The sequence below is a fragment of the Coffea eugenioides genome, chromosome 1 (assembly GCF_003713205.1).
Source record: "Coffea eugenioides isolate CCC68of chromosome 1, Ceug_1.0, whole genome shotgun sequence".
Classification (NCBI taxonomy): domain Eukaryota; kingdom Viridiplantae; phylum Streptophyta; class Magnoliopsida; order Gentianales; family Rubiaceae; genus Coffea; species Coffea eugenioides.
The window spans coordinates 46435644-46454585 of record NC_040035.1 but is presented as its reverse complement, the minus strand read 5'-3'; the positions used below and the strand labels follow the sequence as shown (position 1 = coordinate 46454585).

Sequence of the window (18942 nt, the reverse complement as noted above, 5' to 3'; positions counted from 1 at the left end):
TGTTTCCAAAGAAAAATTGTTATATTTTTCGTGAACATATTTCTTTTTATTTTATATATATCAAATTATTACGATAAATTTTTTATAAAATAAAAAATAAAAAAATACAATCCGAACAAAAGCAAGCCTCCAGAGCAGAATTCCACCACCACCACCACCACCACCAAGCCAGGTCATGATGCTGATGATCACGGCAATAAATTGCGTGATTGACATTTAATGCATGACCACTACTACATGTTGGTTGGTTAAGTAATGCATCCGTCTTTAGTTATAGACGACGTACAATCTACTGTAACGAAGTCGCCGTTTTGCATTCTATTTAAATTGTATGTATAAACAATTGTTAATGGCAGCATGATCATGATGACACCGCTAATTAATTACTACTATCATCTCCGCCAAAACGCATCATCGTACAAATAATAAGAAAGCGGGGTAACTTCTTGTGGAATTGGTGAAGCATTGACCTTTGATTCATTCAACCCAGTGTCTAGACTCCTGATATTGACTCCTAATCACTTCAGATATTAAAACAATTTAAATAAGCATATATTGGTTTGATACTTTGATATCATCACGCGTGTATTGGTTTTTTTTTTTTTTTTTTTTAATTAAATGCCTTAACAGAGAGGTTAAGAATGCTGTGTCTCCCCCAAATGAGAAATGTGATTTGAGCCGTTTAAGTTGAAGCCGGCCGACTGAATATAGTAGTATCTCATACGCACTAGACTCGGAAGAAGTAGAAAATAGAAACAGAGTAGTTTTAGCCAATCCAGGTTAAGTTCAGTGAATGGCATTTTGTTCTGCCTTCTAGCCGACTCAAGTTCACAAACTACTCTGTCTTATTTTAGGATTAATTTTATGTACATTGACAGTGTATGTACTGTCACGATTGAATGGATAACGCATATGTAAAATTTGAACTATATATCATGTATTTAACGGTGAAAGTGTATATATTGTCAATATATATAAAATTAATTCTAAACTAAAATGAATAGTTTGTGAACTTGCGTGTGCAAGAATAGTAGTAGATTGCGTACTTATCTTTTAAGTTTAACCCTTTTTGACTTTTTATTTCCCCGTGAGATTAGGGGCCAAGTGCCGGAATTTCTTTTGGGTGCGAGTGCGACCCAACTCAGGAAGGAATTTAAGCAAACCAGGAAGCTTCTGGCTTATCCCGGACCGGCGTGGGCGCATATATGTATATATATATGTATTAGTTTTTTTTATTAATAATAATATATTTGTATAACCTAATCTAGGAGGAGGGGAGCCTAAGGAGGCTGTTGTAGGGGCTAGTGGGTATACAGATCCAACTAGATCAAGAAAGTGCTATGACACCACTCTTAAATTTTTTTCGTTGCAAGTGAGATTCGAACCTTACCTATAATCCAACGAGGAACGCGACTGAGCCGGTGGTTTTTTATTTTAGTTGGTGATGGAACTTTTTTGTGATTTTTTCTAATTTTTGGCGTCTGCGTCAGAAATCGCATAGTTGGGCTGCATTGAATGGATATACGTTTCGACAAGAATGGATATACGTGTCTGCGTGGCCAGCGACGTGCAATTTTGAATTGGTAAAAAACATATTTACCTCTTCATTTATTTCAAAATTTTTAATAAATATCACAATATACGTCCTGAACTATGTCGCAAATTTAAACGTATTGCATCGGTCATGTCTACTCTACCAAATCAAACTTATTCATCAGGTGGCACTCCAACGTAGAAATCCGCGAGACTTGTGAAAAGGTTAGCGGTAAATTGACTTTTTCTTATATTTTTTTACCCCTTTCTTAATTCGCCACTTTTCTGGTAAAGCTTTCCCTTATTTTCTCGGACGGACCGGGTTACGCTGGGTTAATTTGGCTTCAGGTGTCGTTGAAAACCGTAGTTTCGGGAATATAGAGAGAGAACAACAGAGGGGGCCGTCCAGTGGAGAGAGGAGACTCCTGGATTGGATAGTTGCAGTAGCAGCAGCCCAGTATTGTTTTCAGAACCTAAACTACTCAGAATTGGCATTCGCACATTAGTATTAGAAAGGGGTTGAGTAGCAAATCTCTAACCAAAAGGTTAAGGGTTTTTAAGTTATCTGAACAGGACAAAGAAAACCTCGGTCCTATAAGAAATTTTAAATTGTACGCCGCGTTTTATCACCATATCATTAGTATTGGAAAAGCAAGGAGGTGAGGCGAGGTCGAAGATGAAGTTCTGCAAGAAGTACGAGGAATACATGCAAGGACAATGCCAGAGGAAGAAATTGCCTGGGGTTGGTTTCAAGAATCTCAAGAAAATCTTGAAAAGGTGTCGACGACACCTTCAATCCCGTGATAACACTGCCCTTGTTCCTGATCATTTCGGAGATTCTGCCCTCTGCGGTAGACCCTCCTCTTGCCCGGACTCTTGCCCAGGTGCTTAGAGCTTCTATTCATAACTAGTACTATTAGCTTCTGATTATTGGATTTCACACATTCCGTCGGTTACAAATGATATTGTAATTATTACTCGACACCGAGATAAGGTGTGATTGGGTTGCAGATTCCAACGTCCTGCGTTGAATTGGGATGAATTTTTGGGTTGTTCTATTTCTGAATTGGCTTTTCAACGAACGTTTTCTCTTTGTTTTTGTTATCATTGGTTACCTTTCATCACCTCCTTATTAGGTTGAGTACTTGTCCAATACAAGAACTATGGTACTGCCAATGTCCTGCGTTGGGTGAGTGCTTGGTACTACCGAGATAAGGTGTGACTGCGTTTCAGATTCCAATGTCCTGCGTTGAATTGGGGTGAATTTTTGGGTTGTTCTATTTCTGAATTGGCTTTTCAACGAACGTTTTCTCTTTGTTTTGTTATCATTGGTTACCTTTCATCACCTCCTAATTACGGTGAGTACTTGTACAATACAAGAACACTGGTAATACCTTTTCGTTTGTCTTGGTATTAGGAAAGACTTTACATATTGGTAGAGATGGGAGAATGATGCATTTAAAAGATCTACGAGTTTTTCTTGATGCCGAAGGATCTGGATAAGAATTTTGAATTTCTTATTCTGATCAATTTCTACGTCCTGACTATCTAAAAATCCACCTTGATTGAACGATAGTTAAGACCTTGTAACTGAAGAGATAGGCTATTTGAATTGAGGGGGGTTGGGGGGAATCATTAATATGTTTACCATGTAGCAGGAAAACCCCCAGAAAAAAAAAAGGCACCATACATCTTGTTGTGGCAGGAAATGATGCTTTTATTCCTGTTTTCACTTTTGCATAGACAAATCAGTATAAGCATTGAACCCTTCAAGTATAAACTCTTCTCTTGATTAGGATTCATCTAAATGAGGGTATTTTGTGCTCCGCAGTGTGTGATGGCACGTTTTTCCCTTCGCTTCTGAAGGAAATGTCAGAAGTTGTTGGCTTCTTCAACGAGAAAGCCCAGAGGTTGCTTGAGCTCCATTTGGCATCGGGTTTCCGTAAGTGTTTTATTTGGTTTAAAGACAAAATACAAGGCAACCATATCGCACTGATTGAAGAAGGCAAGGAGTTGGTCACTTACGCACTGATTAATGCCATTGCCTTGCGTAAGATACTGAAGAAATATGATAAGGTTTACTTTTAATAGAGCATGAGTATGATATTCTCAAGTTAATGCACAAGAATTTTGGATTTACCAGTTGTTGATTTTTTCTACAGATACACTACTCCAAGCAAGGCCAAGTATTTAAGTCTCAAGCGCACAGTAGGAACCTTGAGATTCTCCAATCACCATGGCTTTGTGAGCTGATGGCCTTTCACATAAATTCGCAAGAGACAAAGGCCAATACAAGGAATGCTCCTGCATTGTTCAACGGCTGTTCCCTCATATTTAAAGATGAAAAGCCTTCTCTTTCTTGTGAGCTCTTTGATTCAGTCAAGCTTGAACTGGACTTGACTTGTTCGATATGCTTGGTTAGTTTCTTTATTATCTCGTATAAGCGTGCCAGCTATTTCATTAACACGAGTAACTATCTTATGCTTTTTCTTATTGATATTTGATTCTTGCTGATAATTCTTGTGAAGAAACTCAACCTTAAGTCTTATCAATATTGTAAAATTCATCATATCAGATTAGCTACTCTTTTCATAATGTTGAGCTTTTTATTAGCTGCTCTTCTCCAACAGGATACAGTTTTTGATCCAGTGTCTTTGACTTGCGGTCATATATTCTGCTACATGTGTGCTTGCAAGGCAGGATCAGTGACCATAGTGGATGGATTAAAGGCAGCTAGTCCCAAGGAAAAGTGCCCCCTTTGCAGAGAGGTAAATACTTAGAAGTCTTCACTTTTAAGTTCTTCCCTACCAATCTGTCCTGCTTTTGGTCATGTAGTCAGCAGGCTGGAATCTATTGAAAATGTTTCACTAAACACTTTTTCATCTGTTCCATAGATTTAACATCAAGTGAACGAATTTGTGTGCTGCTCAATGGATTATTCAAGTCTACCAGAAAGTCTTATATTTGCATATCCTTGTCTGGCCATCAGACTGGTTTTGTACATTCCAACTGAATCTTAAGAACCATCAAACTTCTCACAATTTTAGGTCAAACAAACTTGTCGATGTTTATCTCCACATGAACTTGACATCAGGTCTGTTTATTCTTTCCATTGGCGAATAATTTTTTGTTTGAGCAATCCATCTAGGTTTGAAATTTTTCGGACACCATTCTCCATGGAGCTAAAGAAGGAATTTTACAACATTCAACAAAACCTCCAAATTTATTACTCTGGACGGTTATCAGATCAATTGGTTGACCATTCAAAATTAAAATGGTTGTACTTCACCTTGCAATGTTGTGGGCACACGGCTGTGTTTAAAGATTGTAACAGTTGGATGAAAATGAACTATCATATGGTTCAAGAAAAATAAGTAGTTTAAAACTGTATTAGCTCACTTGCTGTAGCACCTGTGTTTATTATTGCATATTCTCATACGCATGCATCAGCCCTTGTTTCTGATTTTCCTCAAACTCTTTTTGGTCATATAAATTAAGGAATGACGGTTAACTTCCTGCTTCTTCTGACATTTCAACGAAATTTATGTGGTATATGCTGAGGTGGTGTGTATACTATGGTGAAAAGCCTAGGGAACTATTCTGTTGTGTCATATGATTCATTGATTACAATTTCCTTCTTATCCCGAATTATTGAATTATAATTGTGAGTTAAAAGACCAATAATGTCCCTTGAGATTCATATTGCATGTTGTCATCCATTCTATAACTGTCAGAGTTGCAATTGCAGGCAGGAGTTTATGAAGGTGCAGTGCATTTGGAGGAGCTAAACATTCTATTAAGCCAAAGGTGTGGTCTTAAACTTATGCACTTGGTAGATTTCATGACGAGTGTTGTGAGTTGGCATTTATTCATTACTTTAGTTCGTACTAAAAAAAAAAATGCATACTTGAACAGTTGTCCGGAGTACTGGGCGGCGCGACTACAGTCTGAACGAGCCGAAAGAATTAGACAAGCCAAGGAGCACTGGGAATCACAGTGTCGAGCATTCATGGGTATATAACAAGAATCGCAGCTTTAATTGTCCTTGATTTGCTATGCATGTATAAGGGAATCTATGGGTTTCTCTGGGATTGGAACTGTTGTCTTCTCCGAGATTTCTGAGCGAAACCAAAATAACCTGTACATAAATAAGTTGGCTTTTGAACAAGGCTAACCTGAGCTCCAAAATAACCGGTGGCCGCGTTATCAGGTGAATTTTGGAGGCCTATTACTCGTTCTGTATCGTCCTTTTGTAATAACATGCTTTTGGCAAAGAAAAAAAATAAAAAAAAATTAGAGTGCCCCCCTGCAATTAGGTTCATTGGTATCGTACAAATAAAAAACCCGTCTTCATCTGAGTCTCTAAAGCGAAATTCTGTTATCAAAGTCTCACCCAAAAAATACAAAAGGAAAAAAAACCTTAGGAAAAGCATGGTCCACAAACACCCCAAAACATACCAAAAAGGAGAAGCAAATGGAAAAGCAGGATAAGGGATATCAAGAAGGGAAAGAAATTTTTTAGTAGATCAGTCGTTAAAAAGATTCATCTTCTACTCAGTAAGCTAATCATTTATGTATTGCAAACATCCAACAGTAGGGGTGCTGGCATTTTCAGTCAAAAACAAATCAATGTGCATCCCGTGGCAGCAAAAGCTACTGGTATTCTGTAGCAAACTTCAATTGTTCCCTTCTTACTTCTTAATTAAAGGATTTTTCCCTTGACAGGTGTGATATCTTCTGCACAAGTTCTTTAGCGTTGCTACTGAATGCTGCATCTTGTTTAGTTTTGTATCCTTGAACATGCTCTGTAGAGCAAGAAATCTAATTAGCACAAAGAAACAAATAACAAAATTGATAGGTATCTGTAACATTTGCAATTCTCACCTCATAGTCCTCCCCATATTCATCTATAAGTCGCCCAATGTGATAGCGCTGCATGGTAGTTAGAGGTTGCAATGGTGCACTTTTCCCATCACTGCGCTTCTTCCCAAGTGCTGTCTTTAAATCTAGGAATTTTCCAACCTATCATGTCAGCAATACTTACATAGAGGTGAGGGGTACATTCTCAAATAAAAACTGCATAATTCAAGGCTTTACACAGTTAATGTCACAAGGAAGGGGAAGAAAGTATCTCTATGTTTGGATTAGCTGTATTTTAGGGTGTTTTTGAAAAATTTTACTGTAGCGGACTTTTTAGAGTATATTTTGGGATATTTTTAGAAAATATTTTGGAATATTTAAGAGTAGTAGAGTTTTTAAGATATACTTTGGGATATTTTTTAAACATAAAAAAATTTAAACTACTTTTAGAGTACCTTTTAGAACACTTTTTAAAACTGAAGGATCCAAACAGATATGTTTTTGCATATGTTTAAAAAAAAAACCTATGTTTATGGCAATGAGCAGCTTTTTATGTTGAAAAAAAAAAAGAGGAAAAACTCAACTTTGTTTTGCTAGGATATGAAAGTAAGGACCTAAACCTGAAGTTTAACCAACCATGAAGATACAAAAGTAACTATCCGTAGCTGTAAGGTAATGTTGCCAAAAGTACATGCTCACACTGTAACAAACAAAAGGGATAATATCAAAGCTAACAATCTACAGAGATTTTGACCCCAAAAAAGAAAATCTACAGAGAAGATCAGCGAATCAAGAGAAAAAGTATTCCCACCACCCCACCCCACCCCCCCCCCCCCAACAAACCCAAAAAAAAAAAAAAAAAAAAAAAATCCCCTGCTGCCCCACCAAAAGTTTCCTTGGCCCTCCAACCTGAGCAGCAAACTTAAAATGTAACCAGTTAAACAAAGGTACATTTAATTAACCAATTAAATCTCAAGCATATGTTTTTTCGCCACAAGAAGAAAATGAAAGAATGAAACCTATTAAAACGATCTGCCTGCAAAGTTCAAGCTACGACCAAATTAACAAAATTCTTTTTTTGGTGGGTGGGGGCGGGCGCGGGGCCAGCTTCCCATTTGCTGGAGTTTTAAACAATTCTAGAAGAAACTAATTAAACAATTAACCTGGCATTGGTATTTTTTCACAGAAGTATATAAGATCCAAAATCCTTTTCGAAATGCACCTCAATGTTCACATCTCATTATTGCAATTTAAACATGAGCTAAACTGTATGTTTAAGCAAAGGAGAAACTGACCCAAAATCTATTTAAAAATAATAATTTAAAAAATGAAACCACCTTGAAAATGAAGGCAAAAATGCATTCAGTATTCAATCCAAAAATAAAGATTAAAATAAAACTGACCATCCTCTTCGAGATCGCTCCCGGAATCGAAGGCGTTGGAGTCGTCGGATGGAGGCGGCGGTGGGACCTGAAGAGAATCGGTTTCTATGATGTGGGAGGTGCGAGAGCGTACGCTGAGCAGGTTGGGGTTAGAAACGACGCCGAATGACTTGTAATTGTGGATGACGCTAGCTGTGTCGTCCCACTTGGAAGAGTGGGGATCCAACAGAGTTCGGAGCTTCGGGGGAAGATTGAAGGCCGGCTTGAATACGTGAGGGTGTTTCTTTGGCAACCCGACCCGCACCTTCGGCCTTGACCTCCTGTACTTCCTTCGTGACCTCCCCATCGTCGTCTATTCTCTCTCTCTCTCTCGGGAAGCTTGGAAAACGGATGTCCGGGGTTTTAGTAGGGTTTTAAGGGTAAGAGGGGAGATGGTCTAATTTAACTCGTCGTTCTCTTTTTTTTTTTTTTTTTTTTTTTTTTTAACAGTCACGACTCAAATTTTCTGTTTGTTAGTACTTCGCTGTTTCCACCTGATTGCAATGAAAATTTTTTTTTAAAGAAAAGTTGTGATTAGTTGTTGAAGTTGAGCAAGCAGAATAATTCATGAAAAAAAAAATTAATTAATAGTTATTTTAAAAATATGAGATAATTTCAGAAACCTCTCCTGAGATTTCTAACAATTTCATTGAGCTCCCCTCAAATTTGAAGAATTATACCTACCTCCATTGATTTGATAGTTTTTGTAACAAAACCTTAAAATAATATTGACTTGGTCAAATTTTTAAATGAATACCTAAAAATACCCTTGTGTAATGAGTTTTAATTTATTTTTCTATACAATTATAAGATTATCTAATATAATTATAAGGAAAATGTACCAAAATTTTCATGTCCATACTTACCGTTTAATAAACAACTATAATAATAATTTTATCACTATAATAGGATACTTTTGATGTTATTTTATTATGAATTTAGATTTATAAGGTATAAAAGAAAATGTTGAAATAATTCATTTAGAGTTTATAAATTTTTCGAGTAGTCAAATTATCATAATTTCGTAGTAATTTTGGATCATTTCTTTTTTATTTATTGTTAATTTTAATACCAAAAAATAGAAAATAAAGATAAGCAAAAACATTAAATTACATATAAGTTAACTCATATAAAAAATTACTAATTCGACATTTGATTATAATAAAAACTATAGGTAATAGTGATAGTTCTACAATTTTATTGGCAAAAAATAAAAAAAAATAAAAGGCACAAGAAGGAAAATGAATGAAATATAATTTTAAAAGTCATTCTAAATATAAGCACACCAAACAAGGAAATTTCATTAAAATATTTAAGGATAGTATTGTCATTTTAAATTATACGGCTATATGTGTGATTTTTAAAATGTTGAGAAAGCTAAATGAAATTGTTAAAAACCTCAAAGGAGGTTTCTGAAATTTTTCCTAAAAATAAATATATTTTGATTTTGTTATGAATGAATATTCTGTTTCTAGCAACATTAATTATAATTAACTAAATAAAATAACTCCATATAAATAAAAATAATTTATATTTATTAAAAAAGATAAAAGTAGTCAAGGATACTAATAATAATAATTTATATGATTTAAGAATAATCATATACAAAATATGGATAAAATTCAAGCATCTGAATGTACACTAGGACTTTAGCCAGATTCTTAGATGGTCCTGATAATTAGATAAATCCTTGAAAGCAATGTGGAAGAACCTATCATAAGGACGTTCAGAAATAAAATACAATAAAATAAGCTATAGATGACGAGTGCTGAAATGCTTCGAGTTCTTAATGATCCTTGCAGAGAGCAGGAGATCAACTTTCCCGTACGAGGATCAACTAATGAATTCAGGATATTTGCCGCAAAGGAACTTGACTCATGGCAGCTTATACCGCGTCCGTCAGCTTCACTTCAAGAACTGGTTTTGGTTTCTGGCTGCTCATCAATTGTGGTGTGGATAATGCAACTACCGTACCGCGTCCTCTATTGACAAATCTTAACATTTGAATAGCCCGTATGCTTCCTAACATGTAAGACGAAGTTGTGGAAAATATAGTTCAACCAACAAGAATCAATCTTCAGCCCATTCCAAGAATGCTAGAATCAGAGCTAGAGTTCAGAAGATCGGTTGGCATACTCCTCAACCAATGCTCCAAAGAGAGAAGGCTTCTCCAGCAAACTCGATGGCTTGTCAAATTCCTTTGCTTTACCTGTTCAATGCACAAAAAGAAAAACAATAATCATTTCACCGAGCTTCGGTGAAAGCAGGAAATCTCTATTAGGTGCAATCATGAAGAATAAACCCAGATCAGGCAAAGTCAGAGCGCAACAGAATCATAGGAAAAAAGCGCATGATTAATTTAGGTAATCTGGCTGCATGCAATCAGGAACAGATCAAAGGTAGGCCAAAATGGCGACATTTTGACAGTCTACTTGTTCTCAGAGGAATTATTTGCTCAAGAAATAAGAAACGAAAAATAAATGAAAACAAAGATGCTTGACTTCAGAATGGTACTAGGTCCGCTAATGTCAGTATGTGATGAAGCATGGCTGAACTACGGGGTGGGAGAGCCACAAACCTGCATCAATTACAAGAACTCTATCACAGTCCATAACTGTTGGAATTCTATGGGCAATGCTTATAATTGTACGGGAAGAGAAGTCCTCCCTGATGATCTTCTGGATCACGCCATCTGTTTGTGAATCAACTGAGGCAGTCGCCTCATCCATAAATAAAAGTTTGCTGCGTTTTAGCATTACACGTCCCAAACAGAGAAGCTGTCTCTGCCCGACACTCCAATTTTCTCCATTATCAACAACTAAAAACATTAACCAGTGAAAATTCGTATTCTTTCAGCGGTAGCATTGATAACTAATAACAGCAACTGAGAACAAAATAGAAGCAACTGATCAGAATTACACTACAGTACCTAAAGAGTCCAGCTTATCGGGCTTTGCAGCTACTACCTCCTTCAGTTGGCAGCGCTCAAGGCTCTGTGGTTCATAAGTTCACGGATCCGTGAGTATTAACTATAAAAAAACAGAAGAACTAAGACGCTACAACCAATCTCGGCAAGCATGGTTTCTATGTATGGAACAGAATCACAAAATCACACATTAAAAAAGTGAAGTAACCACAGTCGACAGATGCTGCATACTAGAAAATGTTAAAACCATGGCACATGCTGGGGGAAATCTATTTAGCTTGAGGTCCAAACTCAACTACTAACAGTAATAGTTCTCTTTACCTTCCATATCTCTTCATCAGAATACTGTCCAATTGGATCAATGTTGCTTCTCACAGTTCCTTCAAAAAGAACAGGTTCTTGAGGGATGATTCCAAATCGAGACCTAAGATCATGCAGCCCAAGAGTGCTAATGTCAATGCCATCAATAATGATTCTTCCTCCTGAAGGCTCCACCAACCTAAAGAAAACCTGGATCAAAGTTGATTTTCCACCCCCAGTTCGACCAACAACACCAATCTTCTCACCCCCTTTTATGCTGAGTGTTATTCCTTTGATAACCAGAGGGGTATTTGTACGATATCTTACCTGTTCAGAATACATACAAATGAATCTCTGGAAACTTACAGAATACCATATTAATGAAGCAGCTATTCATCATAAAAACTTGAAGAAATACAGATTGAGCTACCTGTAAGTCTATGAGCTCAACATTGCCCTTGTTTGGCCACTCTGGAGAAGGAAGGCAATCTTCTTTCTTCCAGTCTGCTTCTGATGGTATATTTGTAAATTGCTTTATCCTCTCAACTGAAACCATTTTATTTTCCAAAGCACAACTGACATATATTGCCCAGAAAAGCACACTGTTGAGGGACAATCCATAAGAGAGAGATAACCCCACGTTCTCTGAGCAGCAAAGTGTAGATCAGTAACATCTCTATTGCAAAAGCTAATTGCAGTAGCAAGGACAGAGGAGAATGATGACTGGAAGGGACATTATATTTTCCAGTTGTATCATCCATTTATAAACTTTGTAGGCAGCAAATGATAACAGGAATCAACTGAGAATTATATGAAGAAATTAATTCTGTAACCTGATCTTTGAAAATTCCTTTACTAATGAACTTGAGAAATCCCATTAAAATGATAGAAAAGAAAAAGAGGTTGATTATACTAGATATTATGATATTTCAAAGGTTTAATAATCCAGTTGACCAGTTATGAGTCTATTTCGTCAAGAAAGATGAAAACTATGTCTTCAGTTTTAACCTATTAACAACCTTATTTTCCCAGGTAATAATACCACGAACTGATAAATCGGGAGTCATGCCTTTATATCAATATAACCAAAAAAACTAGTACTTTGTCATTAATAAGGATTTAAGTAGATTATACACCTGGCTTGATGATAGTGCTCGGCAACACGATCATAAACAATGCAGAAATGCAAAGGATGAAGCTCCCCATGAGTTCCAAACGAAAACCCAACCATTCATTGCACCCATAGTTGTGGAAGTCCATACGCAGGTTCGAATTCACACGGTTAACGTTTTCCTGGCAAAACCTTTCCTGCTTCCTGAAACAACGGATTGTCGTAATTCCAGATATACTTTCCGAGAAGTGATGGATAACTGGTGCTTTTGTAATAGAGTCAAGCCGAGTCAATTCACGTGATGTTGCAAGATAGTACCCCTGCAACCCAAATGAGGAATAACTTAGTCTTAGCACTGATTATCTATCTCTTAGTTACACTGAAACAATTTAACCTTTAAGCTCCATAAATGATGCACATACCCGAAACCAGTAATTCAGCCAGCCAAGTGGAATCAATAGTAAGACGGTTGGCCAAGCATTTTGACATGTGATGATGATGATCCCAAATAGTGTGATGTACATGGAAATGAAAAAGTTGGTAAAAAGTGGGACAAATACATCAATATTAGTCTGATCATTTGACGCCTGCAAAATTTTATGAAACAACATATCAATGAATCCAGTAATTGAAACATGTTCAGTTACTTTGAACATTTCTTTTATATAATCTAGTTTTTTCCCCATGTAATCTAATGTAGCTAAATGTACATATGGACGTGATTTTATTTTTTCCAGCTTGGCACCAAAATGGACAACCCAACCCGAAAGTGCAGAAAACGTTACCCGGCTTAAAATTCTTCCAGAAGGTGTAGTATCAAAAAATGACATTGGAGCGTGCAATATGCCGTGAAGAATTCCTTTGAAGAATATTTGGGACGTCTTAAGCCCCATGAATGTAAGTAAAAAAATTCTCATCAATATCAGCACAAAGGAACCAGCTGCTATAATAGCATATATCCCAATAAAAACAGAAGGATTGAATGACATAGCACGCTTTCCTGATGTTTCATAAGCCAACCAGTAGTCACCCGCCATTAATGACCCTTGCCACAACACAGAAATCAGCAACACCGCAATCACACCCCACCACCCTAAAGATTCAGTGCAGTATAGTTTATAAACATGTAAGCTGACTTTCCCAGTTTCTCTCTCCTCTTCCTTGATAAGTTTAGAAGTTCCCCGATCAGATTGGGTCTGTTCTTGAGATTTCATGTCATCGTTTTCTTGTCTAGGACTAAAAGATGCTTGAGGAGATGTTGGTTGATCAACTGAAGTTTTCCTGCGCTTGGAGCTTTCTGCCTCAACAAGTTCCATAGATGACTCATGCGCAGCCACCAAAGATTTGAAATCCTTCCCAGATTCAAGTAGATCATTGTAATTTCCGGATTCAGCAATCATCCCATCTCGCATAACCTGGTTTCAATATTAAGAGGTCAAGTCTATGATGCCAGAATCCACATATACACATGTACAACCTAGGAAAGGAGGAGAATAAATGAGCATAGGACATACTAGGATCAGATCAACATTGTGTAAGAAGTCAACTTGGTGTGTAACAAGCAAAATGGTCTTCTCTCTAAGGGTTCCTCTAACACATTCCTGCAAGAGAGACTGGAAAGTGTTAAACAGCATTTAATAACTGACAAACTAACAACAAGGGCTACTGGAATATCACAACTTCAATTGAAACTAAAAAGACGAATCACAATGTCAATGCAGAACAATATGTATCAACTAACAAGCATGTCACTCAAAGCTTAATAATCATGTTAATTGGAGCCTACAAGGAATGAAGCCAAGGGATCAACATAAAATTTCAACAAAAGCATCATACATCATTAACAAATGGGCATTCGCAAGTAGCAGGCTTGTGTTCTGGTTCTCATTTAACAGTAATAACAAGAAAATGGAGAAGAAGAGGACCAAACTGAGAAAATTATATCAGTGACTATAGCTACTACAAACATCAGGTCACATCTAATTTGGCAAATAATTGGAGAAATAGGACATCTTAAAACAGCATTAAATACTTTCAAGATATAGATATCACAACCATTTTGAAAATCATTTCAAAACTCTTATCACCTTGAATATTTCAGAACCAGTTTGAGCATCAACTGCACTAAACACATCATCAAGTAGATAGATATCACAATCTTGGTAAACAGCCCTGGCAAGTTGAATTCGCTGCTTTTGCCCACCACTTAGATTGATGCCACGCTCTCCAATTTCAGTCTGATCTCCAAACTCCATCATATCCAAGTCCTTCTCCAAACAACAAACCCTAAGAACTTCCTTATATCTCTCTTGGTTCATTGACAGACCAAAAAGGATATTTTCTTGAATTGTCCCATTCTGAATCCATGAGGTTTGTGCAACAAAAGCTGTGGTACCACAAACCCTGAGCTGCAGCAACAAATAGTTGGTAAGCTTGTAATGAAATGTGTTAGCATTATAAAATAAGAAGCTTTCCTGCATGACACTCAGGAAGCTTTTCCTCACAACCAACTTGTGGCCAACAAAGAAGAATATAATGGGCTGCCCCTATTAAGAAGTAGTTCACCAATGATACTAAAAGGTGTTCCCAAGGATAAGAACTTTAGGGTTTGGAAAATGACAAATAGCCCATCATTCAATATGTAAATCATAACCCCCAAAGAGTCGAATAACGAGGACAAATACGCACCCCAACCCAAGAAGTTTATGTGAAGATTTGGTCGATGTTTCAGAGGTAATCTGGTTAGAGTTTGATGGTTGAATCATTTGGACCTACATCTTTGGAAGTTGAAATTGAACCAATTTTTCACAGACAAAAATTACAATATATGTGATTTTCAAATATAGACATAATGTTTCCAATTACTTGAACCAACAACTGGGCAAACTTAGGTCTGTCGGCCACAAGTAGCAAAAGGCAAAATCTTCCAGTTACCAAGCTCTGATGCACAAGCAAGACATCCAGAGAAAACAAATCACTGTGCTCATGTATACCATAAGATAAACACTTTGTGCTCATGCTGTCTGCTGAATAACACAATACGACATTTAAATCGTATCAGCAAAATGAGAATCTGTGACGCGGAGAAGAAGAGGATGAGTGAAATCCCTGAATAGTCTATTACTTGGACAAATTACGTGCAAGGCAACAATCAGATTACGAACCATACAATGAACAGAAATAAATACACAAGGCACACTAAAAAAAAAAGAGTACTTTTCCAGTGACAAATGTGAAGTAATCAATTTGATATAGGGATAAGGCCCTGAAAAATATTTCATATGTACCTTTCCTGATATTTTATCCATCTCGCCAAGAATTGATGCCAGAAGTGAAGACTTCCCTGATCCTACAGTCCCAACAATCGCTGCAAGCTCGCCTTTTCTGATCATAAAATTCAAATCCTTTACAACTTCTTCCCTGCTTTCTTCATCCCAATTAAAAGCCCCATCTTCCACCTCCACAGCAATCTCACTTCCACAACCTTCCACCCTCTCCACTGAATCATCCATCAGTTCCTTACTCATCATGTACCTATCCAACCTATCCAGTGATATCATTGCCTGTGAGAGTGAAATCATAGACTGTGGGAAGGTCCTAATAGGTTCTTGCAACATTTTAAAGAGTGAGATAGCAGTGAAGACTGTTCCTGCATCAAGTGGAACCCCCAGCAGGATCGCACTTCCAAATGTCAATGTAGCTACAAATACTGGTGTGCTCCAGAGCACAATAATATTTGCACAAAACGAGTACAAGAATTTGGTTAGCCATGCAAACTCTGATTCACGGAAAGATTGAATTCTTTTGTTGAAATGTTCTTCCCAAGCCTGAAATTTGATTACCCTCATGTAGTTAAGCATCTCATTTGTTGCTTTCATTCTGGAGTCCCTATCTTTCATGATATTGAACTGGAACCGGTTATTCCTTCGAGTCCCAAACACCACAAACACCATAATGGATACAAGTCCAAGTAACGCTACAATGGTCGAAATGCCTAGGTAAATATAGAGGATACTTAAGGCAACGGTAACTTGCAATGGCATCAACCATAAGGCATGCAGTTGTAGCATCATATCAGAAAGCTGTTGCGCATCCACGGCCATGTAGTTTACAATCTGTCCAACACCATGAGCTTGTCTTGCTGAGCATGAAAGTCTTAAACCCTTTTTGTACAATGAAGTAATGAGTGTGGAGCGTATCATCATCCCAAGTTTCTGGGAGTTAAAATTGAACTGGTGTGAGCTCAGAACTTCCACAAACTTGGCTATCAAGAGAACAACTACAAGGTAGTATCCTTCATAAATTGAGGTCCTCTTCCCAGATGTATAATCAACAAACCGATCGATCAGTGTAGGCCCCACATACATGACGCAAAGCCTCACAATGGCAAGGAAGGCAATGAAGGTAACTTCCTTCCAGAAGCAGCGAAACAATGTAGTTCGCACAGGGTGCTTTGATTTTTCTTCAGGTTTAGGCCACTTCTGTTGAAACAGCTCTGACATGCGCTCAGCTCTATGCTGTGGTGAGAGAATTGGGACATCATCAAGCTTTAGAGGGGATTTATAGCCTCTTACCAAAAGAGAATTAACCCAGAGCCAAAAAACTTTAGATACAATAGATGCTGTAGCAAACCCACTCACATTGGAGGATTTATCCTGAAGTGGTTCATATAATGTGGTCTCTCCATTTATTATTGATTCAGAACATCTAATTACTAGGATACCGGTAGACCCCTTGAGGGCAACAATCAGAAGAATAATCAAGAAAGGAAATACAGTTATTGAAACAATGTCATCTAGTCTCAAGACTGAATCAGTTTCACGGGCAGATATTATGCGGATAAGCGCCGAAGTGACGAACAAAACTTGGATAATGAAGATTGCAGTCCAGTAAACCCGAAGAGATAATGGATGAGTAACAGCTTTGAACCTCTTCTCATGGAGAATTAGTACTGTGATCACTACATTGGTTAATGCCTGAAGCAACCAAAATAGTCCGTCGACAACCCTCCATGAGCCCTGGTTACCTCCATTGAATGCCAGAATGCACAACATTAAGGAAGATAAGGCTAAAACAACGGTCGCAATCAGAGTCAACTTATACCAAAGGTTAGCTCTAAGAGGTGGTGTGCTGCTCTCAATGAGAGGCTTGCTGAGGTTAGAACTCAATTCATGTTTGGTACTAAATCTAGACCATAGTTTTTGTATTGCAAAAACAAGGAAAGCTATCCACAGCAGAATGGCAATGGAAGATGACAGAGCTCTCTGAGGACAGGGAGACAGGAAAAGGAACCTTAGCCATTGAACAAAGGCTGAAACTGTGGAATCCTCTGAGGATTGTACCACAGAAGCGGAACAAGAAAGCGATGTGATCCAAATAGGTGAAGACATCTTTGCTATGACCTCTGCCAAACAGACATACAGCATAGCCATACAATGATTTTATCTCACAAAGAATTCATCCTTTCATTCTCCTGGAGAAGGAAACAAGATGAGCATGTTAAAACAATAATTGGAGAACTCAGCTAAAAGAATAAGAATCCAAAAGGTTATTATTATAAATTATTACAAAAGGCAGAAATGAAATCAGAATTGGCCGCCCCCCCCCCCCCCTTCTCTTCCTCTTTTCAAAGTAAAGGAGGCTGCAGTTTCGGTACTACAATTACTAATTCCATTTTAGAATCTGGGATGATGCGCAGTACTTTGAAAGCATTTTGGGCAGACCCAGAAGAAAAAGAAACGGAAAAAACTCAAAAAGAAGAAGTTAGAAAGGAATGATCCAGCTAAACATTTCTCAAACCAAAACATGATCAGAATTGAGATTTTAACAGCAGCCTTTAGGCCTCAAAACATCTAACCTAAACAATATCATCATTATATGACTTTGTTAGTACCATCTTGAGTAGTGACTTCACAAAAACAAAATAAAAGACAAAAATTTTTAGCAGACGAGATGAGAAGGAACAACAAAGAGCGCAAGGATTAGTTTCCAGGTGCTCCAGACTTACACAGGAAACGTCGCCGGCTGAAAAATGAAATAGCAGGTAAAAAGCACTCCTACTCACTACTCAGTAGCAAAAATCAAATTTTAAAAAAATAAAAATAAAAGTAAAACTTTAGGATGTTTGAGGGTGGAACTCTGGAATAGGAAAAAGAGACCAACTTTGTCTTGTACCGCAGGCTCAAAGTGACCAAATTAACGTACAAACCAAGTTCAAGACCAAATCATCATGCAAGCACCTACAGCGAGGAGATGGTACGTGATAAGAATAAAATAAAGATACCTATATTGATCCTAGGATGCTGGAGAAGCCTCTCACTGAGTTTCCTCTCCTTCTCTCCCTCTGGTGTAAAAGTATCCGGGGATTTAGGCCCCTTCAGGACAGACCTCCGGACTCTTTTTTGTTCCAGACAGCGATTTGAATGACACCGGTGGTTCCCGGGCTTCTGGAATCGCTGTCCAAGAGAGCGAAGAGGCTGAATATTGCCCGGCTTAGGCTTTAAATACCAAAACAGCCGCCACGGACATGGAGAAGTCAGCTAGACGACAAAAAAAAAAAACCAGTAGTAAAAAATTGGAGGACAAATTATTCTACTACGTTAATCGTGTCAATTACGGTTTTGTGGAATATGGATCAACGACAATACCATTATTGTCACCACTGCTACTACAAGTGCCACATGCTGATATCAAATGCTGTGGAAGCAATGGTCATCGTCATTTTGGTATTAGGCAAAGGTTTTTCTTAATTGGTTATTTAATAGAAACTCTTTTTTTTTTTTTTTGTCAAT

The 18942-nt window shown here is 37.5% G+C and overlaps 3 protein-coding genes across 3 annotated transcripts; 1 reads left to right on the top strand and 2 right to left on the bottom strand.

Annotated features, from left to right (window-relative positions):
- The first annotated feature begins 1885 nt into the window (after positions 1 to 1885).
- On the top strand, positions 1886 to 5817 carry LOC113749873 (probable E3 ubiquitin-protein ligase BAH1-like 1). Its single transcript, XM_027293750.1, has 6 exons — positions 1886 to 2417; positions 3365 to 3609; positions 3696 to 3950; positions 4164 to 4301; positions 5282 to 5340; positions 5449 to 5817. Exons 1-6 carry the CDS (start codon positions 2210 to 2212, stop codon positions 5552 to 5554), a joined length of 1011 nt encoding a protein of 336 aa, XP_027149551.1. The 5' UTR covers positions 1886 to 2209; the 3' UTR covers positions 5555 to 5817.
- A 211-nt stretch (positions 5818 to 6028) lies between these two features.
- Positions 6029 to 8168, bottom strand: LOC113749881 (nucleolar protein 16). Its single transcript, XM_027293759.1, has 3 exons — positions 7797 to 8168; positions 6418 to 6539; positions 6029 to 6338 (listed from the first exon to the last, which is right to left on the bottom strand). Exons 1-3 carry the CDS (start codon positions 8119 to 8121, stop codon positions 6225 to 6227), a joined length of 561 nt encoding a protein of 186 aa, XP_027149560.1. The 5' UTR covers positions 8122 to 8168; the 3' UTR covers positions 6029 to 6224.
- A 1209-nt stretch (positions 8169 to 9377) lies between these two features.
- Positions 9378 to 18603, bottom strand: LOC113766736 (ABC transporter C family member 14-like). The gene is made up of 12 exons (XM_027310916.1): positions 18435 to 18603; positions 15439 to 17624; positions 14239 to 14559; positions 13666 to 13752; positions 12937 to 13566; positions 12574 to 12738; positions 12177 to 12471; positions 11471 to 11685; positions 11062 to 11367; positions 10744 to 10807; positions 10393 to 10632; positions 9378 to 10023 (listed from the first exon to the last, which is right to left on the bottom strand). Exons 2-12 carry the CDS (start codon positions 17581 to 17583, stop codon positions 9923 to 9925), a joined length of 4569 nt encoding a protein of 1522 aa, XP_027166717.1. The 5' UTR covers positions 17584 to 17624; positions 18435 to 18603; the 3' UTR covers positions 9378 to 9922.
- Between the last annotated feature and the right edge of the window lie 339 nt (positions 18604 to 18942).